Source organism: Apus apus, chromosome 23 (assembly GCF_020740795.1).
Source record: "Apus apus isolate bApuApu2 chromosome 23, bApuApu2.pri.cur, whole genome shotgun sequence".
Lineage (NCBI taxonomy): Eukaryota > Metazoa > Chordata > Aves > Apodiformes > Apodidae > Apus > Apus apus.
In genome coordinates, this window is record NC_067304.1 from 5,767,422 (window position 1) to 5,785,669 (window position 18,248).

Genomic DNA, 18,248 nt, shown 5'->3' on the forward strand with positions numbered 1-18,248 from the left:
GAATGCTGCTGCAAGGGGCAGTTGCCACAGATGATTATCAGCTGTTTGGTTAACACTCAAATTTACTGGACTCTGTACTGTCTCAACAGCTCCAGCTCTTAGCACATGGATGTCTCCATCCATATTTAATGCATAAAAGTACCCTTCCTAGCCCTCAGGTTGGAAAAGAGACTTCCATATATAAGGTTCAGGAGGCAAAGAGAATCCTGGTTAAAAAAAAAGAACTTAAAAAAAATAATATAAAAAACCCACAACATTTTTTTAGGCAAAATGTCAGGATTCCAACACTTCACAGTGACCTTTGTTTCCAAGATTGCATCTCTCTGTGCAGGGCCTGGGCAGCCTCTCCAGGGCTGGAAGGAGAGAGCAGGACTGCACAGCCAGGAGCCTCCCCATGCAGCAGGGCCTGGCTGGAGGAATGGTGACCTTGAACTTTCCCTGTCTAATTGCTGTCTCCTCCAGCTATCTTCCCTGCAATGGTCATTTTTCAAAGCATTGCAGGGGAGAAAAATGTCCCTTGGATGCAGGAATCAGCTGCAACCTTTGCTGCCAAGTTGGCAGAGCTGATAAGGATCTTTTATTTAAAGAAAAAAACCCAGACACTGAGGAGGGTAGACAAGTCTTTAGCAACTTTTACAGCCAGTCTTGCAATACCATTTCCTAAGCACATTCAAAACTTGCAAAAAACCCAAAAAAAGCCCCAAGTTTTCCCCGGCAGTTTCCTTGGAGCCTCTGCCCACCCTCCCGCCCCGGGGCTGCAGGGAAGTCCTCCCTCCTCCTCCCAGGGACGTGCGGGACTGCAGGAGCCAGGGCTGACTCACTGCTCCACACATGCACACACAGAGCTCAGCTAGGAAGGGGAAAAGAAAAAAGCAAAAAAAAAGCCCCAACAAAGTGAAGCACCAGGTCCCTTGGCAGGGCAGGGCAGCCAGAGCCCACCCCCCCAAGGTCAGGGAGCTGAGCAGTCTGCAGGGTGTCGTTTAGGCTGGTTTTAACTACAGAATCAGAAAATGGTTTGGGTTGGAAAGGACCTTAAAGATCATCTTGTCCAGCCCTTACGAGCCAGTCCAGTGATTTTAGGGCAGAAGTTGGGCAGTGTTGCCTCACCGGGCAGTTTTTCAGAAGGGAAGATGTTCAAACCCTCCAACAAAACAAAGAAGGGACCCAGCTAACTAACCCACACCCCAGCAGTTCCCCCATTTTTCAGAGCTCCCTTGTGCCCCTTTCCCACACTGGAGGTGAGAAGGGTGCACCACAGCACTGGAGATGCTGCAGGGGCAGGAAGGGGAAACACAGCAGCAGCTACTCACTTAGAGAGGTCTCCCATGGGTGGGCTGAGATAAAACCCAGCTCAAGGGCTCCAAACCCCCATTCCCTGTTCCACAGTCCCTCTCTTCCATGCCATGGGGGCACGGGGCTAGAGAACCCCCATTTTTCTATCCCTGTTGGATGAGAAGCCCCCTTTGGCTCCAGCTTGCTTTGGGGGCTGCCTGCCCACCCAGTGGGCTGCACCTCACTGGGGTTTACCAGCACCCCTGGGTGCCTCTCCAGGAGAGCCAGCAGCCTCCTTTACAGCATCTTTCACAAAGGCTCCCTCTGAGCTTTTCCTCTCTCCAACATGTACCTACAGTTCCACAGAGCACTGCTACCTCATCAGTCCCCACCACGCTGACATTTCTGTGCTCTGCCCCAGCAGAGCAGCTCCCAGCATCTCAGCCACAGGGATCAGATGAGCATCATCATGTCCAGACACCACCACCTGCTCTGAGAAATCACAAGCTGTAAATCCCAACAACTTCTCCTGGCTTTAGCAACTTTTGGGGTGAGCAGCTGCTGAAATGCACCTGGTTCGCCAGGCAGAGCAGTGTCTGTGCACCAGGGGGTGATGCAATCTGCTCTGTGCTCTTGAGGCAATGCTCCCGGGCAGCAAGCCAGGGCAGAAGTGTGGCAGTGCTGCCTTCTGTTTTGCCCCAAAAAGGAAATAAGACTTTTAGCTGAACCACAAGGGGTGACACAACGGGGTGTTACAGGGTTTCAGCATCAAGTGTAGGAAAAGTGAAAATAGGGTCTTAACAGGCTGCCTGTAACTTTCACTAATTTATGGATTTCCAGTTATTTGTAAGAAATCAAGGTGATGTCACATGCCACATCTATCTGCTTTCTTTTTTGTCACCAACCTCCTACAGAAACCTTAGTGTCTCCACACCTTATGCTGGGTAATACCTTCATTACACTTGGTTGAGGCACTTTTCTACCTGCAAGGAAGAGCAGGGAGGCAAATCCCTCTCTCTTCCTGAACTGGACTTTGGACAAATCCAGCCACGGTGACACTTCAGCAGCTGGGGACCCTCTCCCTCAGGCCCCAGCACTAGCCCAGGAAAGCTCCTGCCCATCTATTAATAACGTTTCCTACAGAAGCAGCCCCAGAGCTGCAAGTCTGAAATCACTAGGCTCTGAAATCACAGAGTCCTGGGGGTTGGAAGTGACCTCGAAAAGATCATCTCGTCCAACCCCCAAATCAGACTTTGGGGTTTTTTTTATTTTCTACTGGGGGGGGTGGAACATTAGCAAGTTGGGGAGGAGGGAGAAAAAAAAAAAAGAGTGGTTTTTTTTTAGCCTGGCCGGATTAAGGGCAGGAGCTGCCAAGGCGGGGGGCGGCCCGTGCTGGCGGCGTGCTCGGGGCATCCCGCCCCCGCCCGCCCCGCCCGCCCCGCCGCCGATATAAGGAGGCAGCGGCGGCCACGGGCAGCAGCTGCGAGCGGAGCTGAGCCCGGCACGGAACAGCACGGCCAGCCCGGCACGGAACGGCACGGCCAGCCCGGCACGGCCCGCAGCGCTCACCGCCCCGGCCCCGCAGCAGACCCACCGCCGGGTAAGGGGGAGCGGTGGGAGAAGCGCGGGGGCTGCGGTGCACAGCGCGGGGGCTGTTCCGAAGGGGGCCAGGCTGGGTCCCCGCTCCTTGTCACAGCCGCGGGGGGTCCCTCCTGCAGCTGCTCGCCCCGCGGGGCGGTGGGGTGGGGGGTTTCCTGAAGCGACCCGCCTGCGAGAAATCTACGTTTCCCCAAGAAACAAGGAGGGCTGGGGAGCTGCGGAGAGCTTGGACTGGCTGAGGGGCTCTGACCACTCCAGGAACAAGCAGCTGGATTTAACTAACGTCCCTCTCCCTCTCTCTTCTCTTGCAGAGCTGACATCTTCCACATCTGCTGCACAGAAAATCAAAATGGAAACCATGCATGAGTTGATCCCCTTCGCCAAAGAAATGCTCAGCCAGAAGCCCAACAGGAAGATGGTCAAGCTGTACATGCTGGGCAGCGTGCTGGCTTTCTTTGGTGTGGTTATTGGTCTGGTGGAGACAGTGTGCAGTCCTTTCACCTCTGGGGGGACGCTAGAGGAGGAGAAGAAACCTGCCCCAACAAGAGAGCAAAGGCTTCCCCAGAAACAGGAGGATTTGATCTTGGAAAAGAGCAAGAAGGCGGCGGGGATGCAGAGGGCCCTGGTGAGCAGGCAGCACGGCTGCTGAGAGCCCTGCAGCTGGAGAGGCACCTGCTGAGCAACCAAGCACAAGAGACTCTGCTGCCCTGTCCTACCTGGTGGTGGTTCCAGCAAGAAGAGAAGGGTTGGCTGAAGGAGGAGACCGCAAGTGCAAGACTTGAAAGAAGCAACCGGTTTTATTTGCTGCTGTGCAGCAGTGGGGAAAAAATACCTTTTGTTGGTATAAAAATGTGCAAGATGCACAGCAAGGTTTCTTATTTTTATTACAGATGCATTTTACAACATCAATAAATATTTTATATGGTACCGGTGCTCTCCAGCTGCATTCATTTCAAACCCTTCTTACAGATTCACAAATAGGTTTCACTTGTGCCTCTGGCTTCTCTCTGGGGGTAGCTGGGGGACCCAGGGAATAGCTAGGGGGATGAGGGGGTCACTGCACTCTCTGATGAGGCCTCCCCTCTGGGAATGAAGGGGTGGCCTTTCCCTACCTCCAGCTCCAAAATGGAGCAACTGCAGTGGGGGAGGAGGCAGCGTTTGTGTCACACGGGTGACAGACACATGCCCTGGGTTGAAGTCTGTGGGGTTGTATTCATGGGGTTATCTGAGTTTAATGGCACAGATTCCTGTCTGCCCTGGCCATGCACACCCTGAGCTGTTTAAAAAGCCCTGTCCATTGCCCAGCAATCCTCTATCAGGCTACAGCTGCTGAGCAGCTAAAAAAAAAGCTTAAAAGTTGTCATCTGCCTTTCCCGGGACCCTTTGCAAACCCATCACAGACACCAAAGGGGGCAGTAATGTTAGCTTCCAGTGTTAGAGGGGTGTCACAGATGGAAAAACTGAAGTGTGGAGAAACACGATGGCATGGTCAGCCTGCATGGTGTGGAAACAGGGATCCAGGCTTCAGGGCTATACACTGGGCACTGCCAGACTCATCAGAGGACTTTCACCTATTTAAAATCTTTCCTGGGCTTGATAGGAATGTGTTAGATTGAAGACTGTCACATTAGCCAAATAAACCCTTCTGGGTTTGGACCTTAGGTTTGTCCTCACACTGTGTTCATGGCCTCCTGGTATCATGTTGGCACCCTGCTGCCCATACCCGCCCTCCAGTTATCCAGCTTAAAGCAAAGAGGTTTGTGGAACAATCAAAATAGCTCCTCCTAAGACAGCTAACAGGATTAGGCAGCTAAACCACACACTGCACTGGGGGTTCTGGAAACAACTTGGTAAAACCATGTCCTGCCACAGCTGATCTGCTGCCTCCTGACGCATCAGGCTCAGGGGTCCTTACCTTCTGTGCATGACCCCAAAGGTCAGCCCAGGGGCCAAGCCTCTGGGTTACCATGGCTGCAGACACACATTAATGACTGATTTTACTACACTGACCATATAAAGTCTTATTTAAGCCACATGGTGATAAATTCAGTGTACAGGAAGGTTTAGTAATCCATTTGACATCACTTTAATGATGACCAGTGGCAGAGCTGCCAGATGCAGGAAGTGAAAAGGCTTCAGCAAACTTCTCTAAACCAGCCCTCTCACACCCATGCTGTGACACCAGACAACTCCTGGCCAACACAACTGCCACAAACGAGACCCCATGGCACCAGCAAAAAGCATCCCCACACATGGGCAGCAGAGCGTGGCAGAGAAATTTTGAAAGCCCTTGTGTGAATTACAAAGAGAAACTATAAGAGCTGGGATGTACCAGAGAGCAACCAGATGGAATAAGATGTACAGTCAGTACTAGCAAGGACACCTCAGGGAAGCTACAGTGTAGAAGCATAAGGAGCATTGAAGACTGAGTTAAACCAAAGTCCAGGGAAAAAAGCTCTGGAGAGCCACACGTTGTTCAAGGTAGGAGTTAGGTTGCCAAGCATCTCAGGAGGTTGATTTCTGTTATTCTTTTTAAAGACTTGTCTGAACCCAGTTGCCTTTAACCTGTAAATGTGACATTTTCCTGGTGCATTAAGTCCTCAGGAAAATTACAGCTGGCATGAGGCCTGGTATCTGTCTGTACCCATCCTGCAACACCTCTTCAAAGATCTTATTTCAGCATGGAGCCCTTGTCCAGGCTTTCACCATAGGGAGCTGAAGGCCACCTGAAACCCAGCAGCCCTCCCTCATAGGACAATTGCTTCAAGGGCATGAGCCAAATGTCTTTAGAGACTCCTCACTCACTATTTGCAGTTTGGACTCTGGCTATTTCAAGAGCTGCTAGGCTAAAATTAGGGGCCCAGGTTAACATATCAGCCTCTGCCATCCAATACCAAGGGCACTGAGAACATGGATCACAGCCAAGACCTGAAGCAGCCACAGGACCAACAATCAAGCATCAAGGCAGCAACTCCTGATTTGGTCACACAGGGAAAAAAAAAATATAGTGCTTAGACATGGCTTCCATGACAAGAGTTTTTTCTAAACCAGCAGTGAGTAGAAGTACCAAGTCAAACCAGAGCCAGGCCTACAACCCTCTCAAGTCTCCCTGGGGACCTCAGGGTGCATTTCTGGGGAGCAGCCATGGCAGTGATGGGGTTTGCAGGACACTGAACTACACACAGACCTGTCACAGCCCAGCAGGTGTCCACACCTTCACCAGCCCAGGGCAAACACACCTGCGGGCAGCCCTTCACAGTGGCCGTGTCTGTAAAGGAATCCAGCCTGTGCTGACAGTGACCTGAGCTGGCTAGGAGAAAATGTTCTCATGTCTATGTGAAAAAAGAAAGGAGAAAGGGGAAGGAAACCCCTCTGCATTTAGCAAAGATTTCATAAGGGGTTGAAAAACGCCGAGTATCACTCAAAACAGTAAAAAAAGAAGCCGTATCCCAATTCCTGCCAAGGGCTTTTGAGTCCCTGAGCTGCGCGCACAAACAAACCTGCCCGAGTCCCGGGAACGCGCTCCCTGCGGCCGGGGGCCCGGGGGGCTGCCCAGCAGCTCCCTCTGCTGCTCCGCCAGTTTGCTGTCGGAACAGGTTCCCTTCGCGTTGGTTCTTCCTCCCAGTGAAGCTCCAGGCAGCGCTAAATGAGGAAGCTCCCCCGTGCAGAGCTGTTAGCCCAGCGCCGAGCATCACCCCTTGAAGAACACGGCGGCAGACAGGCGAGTGGTGCAGGAACCATGTGCAGCGGGGGAGTATGTCCGGGAAAATGTGGGTGAAGCCATCTCAGAAGCAAGAGGCTGCTCCCCCATCTCCCACCTCACTCCGCTGGCTCCCTCTGCCAAGGGACCAGGGTTCAGCAGCAGGGCCAGGACCGGTCACATGGGCCGAGATCAGAAAACCCTTCTCTGCAGTCACCTCTCCCTTCCCTCGCTCCCTACCCCCAGGAAACGGCAGAAAAGAAGTTCTTGAGTTGCATAGAGCAAAACAAACCCAGAAAAAGCGGCGAGTGGGAGTGAGGAGCAGCAGAGCCCTGGAAGGGCAGCGGACAGCCAAGAGCAAACCCACGCGGGCAGCCAGGCACAGCCAGACCCTGCAGCTCCTGCACATACACCCGTTTCCTTCAATAAAAACATTAAAGTCAGTCTTTCAGTCCTTTATCATCAGCTCCTCTATTTCACACAAAAAACCCCGAACAAACCTGCAATCCTCATTAAACAACAGCCCAGCAAGGCATGTGCAGTGCTCAGCTCTGCGCCCCAGGGCTGCCTCAGCCCCATGTCTCCGTGCCGAGGCCGAGCAAAGGGCAGGATGGCAGCACCATTCCCTCCCCAAGCCCCCAGACAGGACACAAAGGTTGGCAGTTATTGCTTTACTGCAGTATCCCAATGCTGGTAATAAACAACAATATTTGAAAAGAGCCTCTCTCCCTGCAGGCAACAGAGATAAGATCAGTGCTCCGGTAAGGTTAATTAAATCATTTTCTTCAAGGCAAGGAATGAAGTGGTTGCTCCATGATCATTACCCAAGTTAAAAGCAAAGGGAGGCAGGAAAAGGCAGAGTGACTGTCCTGGTGTTACCTGGCCAAGGGTGGGCTGAGTGCTTCTTACCAAATGGAAAGTAGAGATTGAAGCAGAAAAGAAAAAAATACTACATGAAGCAGAGGCAATGCCAGAGAGCTCCACTGCCCAAGCAGACACATCACTAGATCAAATAATCAGCATTTTAAAGCTGCCATAGGGGAAGAAAGTTTCCTTTAAATAATTATTTCTGATTGTTTATGGTGGAGGGGTCTGAGAGAGACCACCAAGACACTGTGCCCACATAAACCAGAGGGTGCTGCAGCCCCTGCACTGCAGGGGAGGCTCCTGTCCCAGCAAACACAGCTTTCCCTCCTGGGGGGCAGAGGCTCTGGTGAAGCAGCTCCAGGAGCACAGGGACCTCCCACAGCATGTCCCTGTCTCATGCACCCCAGCAGATTCTGGCACTCTGAGATGGAGAAGCCAGCACCAGACCAAGGCTGGAGCATCCCTGGTACCTCTCGCAGGGGTGGCACTGCCTGTGTGCTGCCTGGAGGCAGAGGTGAGAGGTTTTTTGCCTCAGACTGTAGTCACTTAAAGAACAAAGCTCTTGCAAATCTCAAAGCAGGAACCACAGCAGCGAGGACCCCTATTTCCCTGCAGAAAACAGCATTCTGTATTTCACTACAAAGCTCCCTGTGCCCCAGCAGCCCCTTGGCCTGGGGCAGTTGCACCCCCAGTGATGGGTTCAGCTCAGCCCATCCCCCCTCAGCTGCTCACAGGAGTAAGTAGAGGTAAAAACCCAAACAAACAAACCTCAGCAAAAGCATTTCTGACGCAGTTTGGGGGTGGGAGGTGCTGCAGGGCCCCCATTGCCCAGCATCCCTCTGGCAGGCAGCTGCCCTGGGGAGTACAGGACCTTGTGGGTGTCCTGCTGCATGTCCCCCCCAGCACGGCAGTCCCTCCCCCCCAAGGAGGGTTTTGGCAGTGGTGGGACCTGCCTGTGGTGCCAGTGGGAATGAAGGATGATGTTTAACCACCTGCACTGGGCCTGCCTCTGATGTTCTTGAAGTGAAACTTGATGCTGCTCTGCAAAGACACACCTCTTCAGGGTGTTGTGCAAAATCCTGCATTTTAACGTAGGACAGGAAATATGAAAAGAGCCGGGCAGAACCCAAACTGCACCCTCGGTTAGGCCGAGGTTTGCCAGCTGCAGCAGGGTGCAAACCAAAGGGTTTGCTCCACTCATCCATCCACCCGGGATTTTCCAGTGCTTGGGAAGCTGCCGTTCCCTTCGCTAACAGGTTTTAAAGGACTGGCATCACTGCTTTCTTCTGGAGCTGCTCTGCAGAGGGGTTTTTTTTCCTCCCTTTTCTTTCATGCTTTATTTCCTGACTCCACAGTGGGATGGGTTGGTTGCAAAAGATTCTCATTCCCTTTTTGGGATTGGTTTTGGCCTTCTGGTTCTATTCTGCGAGGGAGAATTTCAAACCGGGTAAGTATTAAAAGTGAATCTGTTTTTAAGGAAAAAATATTAAAAGCCATTTTGAGTGTTTTGCATAGAAAGTATGCAGGGCTTGGACCAAACCACATCTGAGTCTGTGTGTGGTGGCTGATACTGGAAAGTTTTTTTTAAAGAAGATCTGAAATCCAACGAGCAACTAACATGCAGAAATACTGAGGGAGGAGGTGAGGCAGGGGGTCTGAGAGGAAGGGGGCTCTGAACACTCAATTTTCCAGAGTGTACCAATAGAATTTATAAATGTTACTTTAAAATACTGGATTTTAAGCTTTAAAGCATGGACTTAGGGGATTATTTTCATTACAAAATAATTGGGGTGTTTGGAAGTTGTGTCCTGACTTGTAGAAAAATACATCCCCACGCCGGACGCTCCTGCGCTCGCAGGCGCACTGGGCTTCCAGTTAACCACTTACTTTTGGGGGTACGAGGGGATATTTTATTCTATTTTAAAATAGCATTTGGATAAATTAAATCCCTGTGCCTTGGTCCCCAGAAATGCTGAAAGGGAAGCGGGTGATTGTCACTGGAGCAAGCACTGGGATTGGAGAGGAGATGGCTTATCACCTGGCACGGATGGGAGCCCACATCCTGATCACGGCACGGACAGAGGCCAAGCTCCAGAAAGTAAATGCAAGCTGAGCACTCACACACGCATGTTCATTCACAAATAGGTCAAGGACAAGCTCACAGGTACACGCATGAACACAGGCACATGGAATTGCCATGGCACAGACACCAGAGCACAGGTCACGGGCGTGCTGCACTGCCCAGAGCTCCTGCAGATACGTGCACCCTGTACAGCACAGGTGATGGTATCTGAGCTTGCTTAGTTATGTACACACATCCACATCCATGGGCTCCCTCAGCACACACACCCGCATTCCACTGCGCTGATCCACGGGCTCCTGCTCACCACACACACACGCAATCCCAACACCAACAAGAGCCAGACTGCCCTGGCTAACACATTCACCAAAGGGACAAGTTCTCAGCCTCCTTTTGAAGCTTAAGAGTCTCCAAACACGCTCCTGAAAACTCCAATCCACTGGGACACATCACAGGGAGCACAGACACCCTCATTTGCTATGGCAGCAGCTCCTGGGGGCAGGGCAGGGTTGGGGGCTGATGCCCAGTGTCCCCGGGCCAGGCCGGGGGGGGGGGGGGGGGGCGGGGGTGTGGCGGAGCTGATGCCCGGTGTCCCCGGGGCAGGTGGGGGCGGGGGGGGGTTGGGGCTGATGCTCGGTGTCCCCAGGCAGGCCGGGGGGGGCTGATGGCCGGTGTCCCCGGGGCAGGTGGTGCAGCGGTGCCTGGAGCTGGGCGCAGCCTCGGCGCGGTACATCAGCGGCACCATGGAGGACACGGCCTTCGCCGAGCACGTGGTGAAGGAGGCAGGGACCTTGCTGGGTATGTTTGCAGCCTGCAGGTGAGGGACACTGCATCCCTCCTCAGCCACCCTGCTTCTGGCCCACTTCAAACAGCAGGAGCGATGGAGGTGTGGTGAAACGCGAGCGGCAGCCCCGCGCCTCCAGCGCTCCAGCTCACACTGAACTGCGCTCTCGATTTCAGCTCCGTGCCCTCGTGACATCCTGTCCCAGCACCACGGTCCTGGATTTCACCACCCCAGCCGCTGTGGTCTGAAGCCATCCTTCAGGCCCGTGGCAGCCTAGCTATCGTGGTCATGGGTCATGGCTGCAGAAACGCAACATTTCAGCTCCACACAGAGCTCTCCCTCTCCTGCCCCAGACCCACAAGCACTTCGAGGGTGATCTCCCTTGGGTCTTGATGTTTGTGGTTTGAACCATAAAAAGAAAAAAATTACAACAAAAATTGTACTGGCAACCGCCATCCAGATTATATCCCTGATCCAGAGATCCACAGCTCTGACCCAAAAACCTGATTTCTTTATGTTACATTTCTTTTGCTCTCAGGAGAGGCTCTGCTGGTTGTATCCCTGTCCCCCCAGCACTAATGCCTGCTCCTCTGCTTGCAGGAGGCCTCGACATGCTGATTCTTAACCACGTTGGCACATCATACTTTGGTTATTTCAATGGGGATGTTGGACATGTACGAAAGCTCCTGGAGATCAACTTCCTCAGCTACGTGGCCATGACCACGTCTGCCCTGCCCATGCTGAAGGAGAGCGAGGGCAGCATCGTGGTGGTTTCATCCATGGCAGGTGAGTGGGGAGCAAAGTAGGTGACATGGGATTCAGCCCAAAGACACCACAGGCTAAACTTCAGAAGCTGCACATGCAGACACCAGGAACCCTTGAGGAGCCGTAACTGCTTAACACACTAAAAAAACCCCAAACCCAGATCTTTTTTGCACTGCCTTGATGGACATTGTTTCCTGCTGCAATCCCATCACCCCAGCTGGCTTTTTTTTGACCAGCCCCATAATTAAACCCCATACCCTGGTGTCAGGCTCATTAGAGCAGCAGGGCTCATCCACCTCCAGTTTTATGGAGAAGAATGGAAACGCACTGATTTCTCACTGCATCATATTTCTTACCATGCATCTTGGTTTGGCAGGTCAAGTTCCTGCTAATATTTGTAGAGTGAGCTATTGACTCACTCTATTCACAAAAACATGACTCTGTTTAATAGATTTCTGTTAAGTCAGGAAACAAAATTACTACCAGATGTCCCTGCTCACGGCTTGTATGATGGTTAGTCTGCTAGTGATCAGCTTAGCTCAGTATCCAGAGACAAGAGTTTAAACTTTGCTCTATCTCTTCCCTCGGAGGGTTTCCTGGTTACCGAGGATTGCTCATACCCTGAGCAGACACATGAGACTTGGTGTTGGCCTTAAAAACAGCTGGGAGCTAACAGGAATATCTGTAATGCTGCTGTTCAGGTGCCAGGATGACATTTCCCTACCAGTAAACTCCCTTTGGGTAAAATACTTTCTGTTGAAGAGCAAAGCAGAGGCTCAGGCAGAGCAGCTTTCTGTGCTCTAACAGAACTTCACTCTGTGTCCAGGTAAAGTCGGGTTTCCCTTTACGGCCCCCTACTCTGCAACTAAGTTTGCCTTGGATGGATTTTTCAGCTCCCTGAGGCAGGAGTTCACCATTCAGAGCATTAATGTTTCCATCACACTCTGCATCCTTGGCTTCATCGACACGGGTAAGAGCAGCACTGCCTGACCTGGCGGGTCAGGAGCTGAGCGTCACCCTCAGCCTCTCCCCCTGTCCCAGCTCTCCCCTGTCACCTCTGCTGCTGCTGCTGCTGCTGGGCAGCGCCCGCGGGCTCCGGGGGATCCCACCTCTCACCCACCCAAACATCGACTCACAACTCCTTCCTTCCCCCCGCAACATAAAACCAGCTCCCGCACCCAGGCCAGCGCAGCACTAAACCCTCACAAAGGGCCCCTCCAGCCGCCCACGTCCCGTTGATCCCACGTCCCGACACAACAAGGGGGTGCGGGAACGCGAGGGCACGAGGGGGGCAGCGGCCGGAGCTCCGCAGGGGCCGGGCAGCCCGCGGAAATCCTGATGGATTTGCCCTCTGAAGTGCGGACCGACCCGTCCCACTTCTGGCGAACCTCCCGCGGGCCTCGCTCTCCCCGCTGCCCGTTAATGGGGGAGGCCCCCCAGGACCCGCAGGGATCCCCCCGCACCCCTGGGACCCCCAGGGACCCCCCCGCCCCGCCTGACACCGCCCCCCCCCGCAGAGAGCGCGCTGCGCGCCGCCGCGGAGCTGCTGTCGGTGTCGCCGGCGCCGCGCGCGCAGTGCGCGCTCGCGATCCTGCAGGGAGCCGCGCTGCGGCGGCGGGAGCTCTTCTACCGGTACAGCTCGACCCGCCTGCCGCTGCTGCTGCGCGACTGGGCCCCCGCGCTGCTGGACCGCCTGGTGCGCGGCCGGTACCGCCTGGAGCGGCTGCAGCCGGCCCGGCCCGGCGAGAGCTGAGCGGCAGCGAGCGGGGAGGGTTGGCCGGGGCAACACCCTCCTCTGCCGGCGGAGACGGGACGTGCAGCCCGGGCCCCCCCGCCGGAACGGGCCGCCCCCCCCGTCGGAACGCTCCGCTTGCGCTTCGAGCAGGTACCGGTTCAGCTGGCGCGGCCGCGCCGCGGGACGAAGCGGGAAGGTGGGAAATCCCTGCAGCTGCAGGGTCGCGTCTGCCAGACCCTTCCCCAGGCCAGGGGAAAGCGGGAAGAAACTAATTGTTAAGATAAAACCTACTAACCTGAGAGTTGTGTGTGTTTTCTGTGGGGTTATCAGCCCTTTTCCAAGGCTGCTGTGAGGGGGCACAACCCCCCCGACCTGCCTGTCACAGGAACAGCGAACCCTTGCAACAACCATTTTAGGAGTTACTGCCCTTTGGTATACTTTATCTTAATGGCCAACTTTTTACCCCAAGCAAAAATTCCCAAAGTTGGTAGGAAGTTTGTTTTCTTTACACCACCTGCAGGATGCTCAGAGCTGCTGCACTGCCACCCTGAGCAGAGAGCTCAGCCCCAGGAGCGATGGACACAACACAAGACCAGAGCTCCAGCGAGCCCTGCTCTGCTCCCCAAGTTGGTGCATTCACATCTAACTTGGTTCTGGCCATTCCAGCACCAACTCTTCCCTGTCCTGCCCCAAAGCAACACAATCCTCCCCAAAACCCTTCCCACCAAAGCACTCCCCAGCATCACCTTGCTCCTTGCTTCCTAAAGAAAACCAGGAACAGGCACTTCTCCTTACCCCAAGATCCCCTACACAAACCAGTGCACACAGAGGGAATTTTGCCCTTTAAACTTTCAGAAAACGATCTGCAAACCTGCTCACCATGTACCCAGGCAGGTGGTGAGCAGTGTGACATGCAGTGCTCAGGAAAGCTGAAGATCTTTTATTATTCACCCACCTGGCTCTTCTACTGCCTTTTGGAACCAGTGGATTCCTCAAGACAGGAGTGCAGTATTTTAGGTGTAAGAACCACCCAATGGTGATACCATGTAGGATAAGCCAGATACACAAATCAGGGTCTAAACCCACAAACTGCCAGCCTGCTCTCTGTATGTTTTCATACGGGCCTGTACCACAGTGTTGCTGCCGATCAATAAATCCTTGCAGCAGCCAGCAAGGGACAGAAGCGTTGCCTCCATTTTAGACATGGAGAGAGAGAGAGAAGGATGCCCTCTGAGGGGACACGGGTGTCCCAGCCCCAAAGGCAGCCACCAAATAAACCCACAGCTCTAGGGAGCAAAAAGCTTTTCAGTGCCCTCCGTCCCTTCGACGCTCCCAAAACCACACCCAAACCAGGACAAGGGTGCGAAGGGGCAGCCTAAAGTCCAAAGCACCACTCTCCTGCAGGTTAATGTTTGCTAAATCACAGGAAGTGCAAGGAAAAGGTCCCACAGATACCAGCCAGCCTGAACAAGCCAAGAATCAGTTCCAACCTGCAGGCACTCCCAGCCCCATTTCCAGCTGACACGTCCACAGCCCCTTCACCAGAGCCACAGAGTTTCTCTCGCTCCTGCCTGTACTTCTGCAGAGGGATGGGTCTGCTCCTGAAGATTTGCACCCCCTTGCTGGGTCTGGCCTTGGCTGTTTATTTTTATTCAGCACCCGAGAATTTCAGCGAAGGTAAGGCCTGGGGAACACAGGCTTCACAGGCACAGCCTGGGCCTGCTGAGTGCAGCAGAGCACGGGCCCTTTGAAGGGCTTTTCAGAGCAGAGCTGGAAGAGCCCAAGCACGGGAGGGCTGAGGGCTCAGGAGGGGGCGCCGGCAGCCCCCGGTGCGAGGGGGTCAGAGCATCCTGCACAGCACGGGAAACTCACGGGATTAAGCTGGGATCTGCTGGGATGCAGAGTGTCTCCCCTCAGCAAATGATTTATTTGGGAAACATGCAGTTAACTGCTTCAAATCCTTTTATTAGTCAACTCTTGCCTTTTCCAAAAGCCACTCCCAGCCCAGGCTGGATGCAGAGCTCAAGCCTCGCACACACTCGCTGCCAAACTGGGATTACGGCTCCAGTTGGGCTCTGCAGGAGGGGTGCACGCTGCAGCGGGGGTGCTGCCACCCACCTCTCCCTGCACCCCAAGGCGAGGGGCAGAGAGGAGCTGCAGCAGCCACGTGCAGGGGGATGATGTGGGCTGTGCTCTGTGTCCTCCCCTCCAGAGATGCTGCGGGGGAAGCGGGTGATCGTGACGGGCGCCAGCAGCGGCATCGGGGAGCAGATGGCCTATCACCTGGCGCGCATGGAGACCCACCTGCTGCTCACCGCGCGCACCGAGGCCAAGCTGCAGAAAGTAAATGGCAAGCAGGGCCTGCCAGGCTGGCCAAGCACATTTGCAGCTCAGAACCCCACGACAGCAGATATTCACCCCAGCTTGGGCATGTGGGGATGCCAAATAGCCTACAGATCCAGCCCCCCACAAGCCTGTTCTAACACGCATCCCCCCCACACCACAACAAGCAGCATTTCCAACACTGACAGCATGGCATTGCTTCCTCCTCAGTCTGTGGCTGGGAACACTAGTCTGCCCAAGTCCTGGTCTGATCAATCCTTGCCCTTTCTCAAAGCCTGAACCTGCTTTTGCATCACATACACAACAGAAACAAGATTAAGCAACTATATCCCTATTTATAAATACTAAATATTTGGCTCTGATGTGCCATCGTTTAGAAACATTTCTCTGAGCCATGAAGGGAGGAGGGTTTCCAGTGGGACAGGGAGATGCTCTGCCCATCCACCCCAAGACAGCAGCAGCCTCCATGGGGCTGGGGGTCCACAGAGGGGGGTCTGTCCCCAACACTGCTCCCGCTGTCACTGCAGGTGGTGGAGCGCTGCTTGGAGCTGGGCGCTGCCTCTGCACGCTACGTGAGCGGCTCCATGGAGGACACCACGTTCCCCGAGGTGGTGGTGAAGGAGGCTGAGAACACCTGGGGTAGGTGGTGGGAACCTGCCCCTCCTCACTCCCCAAAACACCCCACACTACATTTTTGGGGCCATCCCAGTCACCAAGAAGTTGCTTTGCTTCGAGATGCTGGTTGCCAATAGCAAACACATTCTGCTTCCAGGAGGCCTCGACATGCTCATCCTAAACCACATCGGGTTCAGCTACTTCAACTACTTCAACGGGGATGTTGGGCACGTACGAAAGCTCCTAGAAACCAACTTCCTCAGCTACGTGGCAATGACCATGTCTGCCCTGCCCATGCTAAAGGAGAGTGAGGGCAGCATCGTGGTGGTTTCATCCATAGCAGGTGAGCACACAAGGGCCAGACTCTCCCTGCCCAGTCCCTTCTTCTGCCTTCAAGGGATCCCTGCTGTGGCTCTTCTTCAAAAGAAAGAATAAGGACCATAAAGGCAGAAAGCCACCCTACTGGGAGTCGGGTTCAGCATGTGATTTATGCCCTGGATGCACAATTCAAGTCCTCTGTGGGATTTATATTCTATACCCTGTGCTGCCAGTCTCTTTGCACCCACTAATCACCTTCATGCACTGCAGTCAGGGTACACCACTGCAGGTTATTTCATGTGCTGGGCCACATATTATGCATGCATTTGCTATACACAGGTATTTATGCAGGAATAAAAGAATAGTATCACCCACAACTGAAGGTACTTCATGCCATATGTTACATTTTAAACATTCCTGCATTTGTTTGTGTCTCTCAAGCATGCCTGACAGATTACTCAGTCATCCTAAATCACCATATTGTAGCTACTTGAAGGGCAAGAGGAGGGGAGAGCCCTGCAGCCTGGTGTTTACCCAGTACATGAACCCTGAAACTGTCTCTCTGCTTCAGGTAAAGTTGGCTCTCCGTTTACTGCTCCCTATTCTGCAACTAAGTTTGCCTTAGATGGATTTTTCAGCTCCTTGCGACAGGAATTCATCATAGACAAGGTCAATGTCTCCATCACACTCTGCATCCTGGGCTACATCAACACAGGTAAGATCAGCGTCTCTGGGCTGGACTCAGTGCCCTTCCAGGCAGAGCCAGGCTGAGCCCACCCACCAGCCCCCAGCTGCTCAGCACAGCACCTCCCCACCCCTGCTGGGCCCCAACAGCTCTGGGAATAGCACCCCAGCTCTTCACAAAGTGTGTCCTGAGACCTTTGACTCTACTCTCCTGGCAGTAAAGCCAGGGAGGGTGGTGATTCTGTCCTATGGCCACTTAAGAGGTGGAAAGGGAAGGACGTCGCTGTAATTGTTCTTTAATGCAACTATTCTAAGCCTTGAAAAGTTTGTCAGAGGACACTACAGACAGCCCAGCTGAGCCTGTGGTGCCTGTGGCAACTCCTGCATCTGACACTGCTCCTTCCCTCCCTGTCCCCCCCTCACCCCAGAGAGCGCCGTGCGAGCCGTTTCCCACGTCATCCAGGACAAGCCAGCGCCGAAGGAGGAATGTGCGCTGGAGATCATCAAGAGCGGGACGCTGCGCCGGCGGGAGCTGCACTACCCAGCCCTGGTGGCCAGCAGCATGGTCCTGCTGCGGGCCATAGCCCCCGACTTCCTCGACTCCCTCGTCAGGAGCAGCTACAAGGTGGAAAACATCAAAAGAGCGTAGCCCCCAGGGCAGCAGGCACCCAAGGACACCTTGGGCCAGGCACGAGGGATGGGGCTGTCAGTCCAGCTGCTCAGGTGCCCGTGTCCTCGCCACCAGGACAGCCCTGTGCAACACGCCCTGGCAACCTGAGATGGATGCACCAAAAGCCTGGCACACACAGCATGAAAATGTCCTTTTAAAGTAATGAACGGTTGCAAGTGGATTTTTCCGATCAAGAGGCGCTTCAGAGAAGCTCCTGGCAGCAAGACCTGCTCACCAGCAGTTTCCTGCTCACCCTCCAGACACTTTCCCCAGCAGCAGTGGTGGGAGCACCATGGGCAGCAGGAACAAGGATCTGGGACCAGCAGCACAAACCACCCAAAGCCACAAGAGGGTCTTTGTGCCAGGACATTTTTTGCCATGTATCCCTACTAGAATAGTCTTTGTAAAAATAAATCTTACGTTACTTTAAGAGATCTCTGCTTTTACTCGTGTTCTTTTTCCACGTGCATGGGCACAGAGCCCTTATCAGCACCCAGCTGGTTAAATCCACCTCCCTGCATGATTTGCATTAATGCAGCTTTCACTTCTCTAAAGACCTTAATGAATTTCTGCCATTTGTGACCTCTCCTCAGCTGCCAATACACACTTTTTTTCCCCTTTCCAATCTGCAAGAAGCCTTAAAATAATAGCATTACTGTACTTCCCTAAGTCTGGATTTCTCTGCCCCAAAGCAGCTCGGGGAGACTCAGTCACCGAGTGTCACAAGCAGCTCCGTGAACCTGCGCTCAACCTCCGCGTGTCAGAGACCGATAAAGGGAGATGGCCCAAGAGATAACTGCCAGCTCTGCTTAGAGA

General features: G+C 53.8%; 4 protein-coding genes across 5 annotated transcripts in view; 3 read left to right on the forward strand and 1 right to left on the reverse strand.

The window, feature by feature from the left end:
- Positions 1-1,677, reverse strand: part of LAMB3 (laminin subunit beta 3) — a 32,151-nt gene extending 30,474 nt beyond the window's left edge. For both annotated transcript variants that reach the window (XM_051638933.1, XM_051638932.1), the window contains exon 1: positions 1,650-1,677. In XM_051638933.1, the coding sequence (XP_051494893.1) occupies positions 1,650-1,675 (26 nt within the window). In that variant the 5' untranslated portion in view covers positions 1,676-1,677. The remainder of the gene's footprint in view (positions 1-1,649) is intronic.
- Positions 1,678-2,741: 1,064 nt separating this feature from the next.
- G0S2 (G0/G1 switch 2) lies at positions 2,742-3,798 on the forward strand. The gene is made up of 2 exons (XM_051638891.1): positions 2,742-2,872; positions 3,183-3,798. Exon 2 carries the CDS (start codon positions 3,221-3,223, stop codon positions 3,518-3,520), a length of 300 nt encoding a protein of 99 aa, XP_051494851.1. The 5' UTR covers positions 2,742-2,872; positions 3,183-3,220; the 3' UTR covers positions 3,521-3,798.
- Positions 3,799-8,797: 4,999 nt separating this feature from the next.
- On the forward strand, positions 8,798-12,925 carry LOC127393716 (11-beta-hydroxysteroid dehydrogenase 1-like). Its single transcript, XM_051639066.1, has 6 exons — positions 8,798-8,885; positions 9,406-9,536; positions 10,205-10,316; positions 10,903-11,088; positions 11,894-12,037; positions 12,585-12,925. Exons 1-6 carry the CDS (start codon positions 8,798-8,800, stop codon positions 12,818-12,820), a joined length of 897 nt encoding a protein of 298 aa, XP_051495026.1. The 3' UTR covers positions 12,821-12,925.
- Positions 12,926-14,254: 1,329 nt separating this feature from the next.
- LOC127393715 (11-beta-hydroxysteroid dehydrogenase 1-like) lies at positions 14,255-17,866 on the forward strand. The gene is made up of 6 exons (XM_051639065.1): positions 14,255-14,479; positions 15,015-15,145; positions 15,673-15,784; positions 15,918-16,103; positions 16,650-16,793; positions 17,191-17,866. Exons 1-6 carry the CDS (start codon positions 14,392-14,394, stop codon positions 17,409-17,411), a joined length of 882 nt encoding a protein of 293 aa, XP_051495025.1. The 5' UTR covers positions 14,255-14,391; the 3' UTR covers positions 17,412-17,866.
- The last annotated feature ends 382 nt before the right edge of the window (positions 17,867-18,248 follow it).

What these genes read in the sequence shown, in the direction of transcription:
- G0S2 (XM_051638891.1), top strand. Translation starts at nt 3,221, where the DNA reads ATGGAAACCATGCATGAGTTGATCCCCTTCGCCAAAGAAATGCTCAGC.
- LOC127393716 (XM_051639066.1), top strand. Translation starts at nt 8,798, where the DNA reads ATGGGTTGGTTGCAAAAGATTCTCATTCCCTTTTTGGGATTGGTTTTG. An exon ending in GGTGGTTTCATCCATGGCAG is followed by an intron (nt 11,089 to 11,893) that starts GTGAGTGGGGAG and finishes CTCTGTGTCCAG; the next exon opens with GTAAAGTCGGGTTTCCCTTT. An exon ending in CCTTGGCTTCATCGACACGG is followed by an intron (nt 12,038 to 12,584) that starts GTAAGAGCAGCA and finishes CCCCCCCCGCAG; the next exon opens with AGAGCGCGCTGCGCGCCGCC.
- LOC127393715 (XM_051639065.1), top strand. Translation starts at nt 14,392, where the DNA reads ATGGGTCTGCTCCTGAAGATTTGCACCCCCTTGCTGGGTCTGGCCTTG. An exon ending in ACCCGAGAATTTCAGCGAAG is followed by an intron (nt 14,480 to 15,014) that starts GTAAGGCCTGGG and finishes CCTCCCCTCCAG; the next exon opens with AGATGCTGCGGGGGAAGCGG. An exon ending in GGAGGCTGAGAACACCTGGG is followed by an intron (nt 15,785 to 15,917) that starts GTAGGTGGTGGG and finishes TTCTGCTTCCAG; the next exon opens with GAGGCCTCGACATGCTCATC.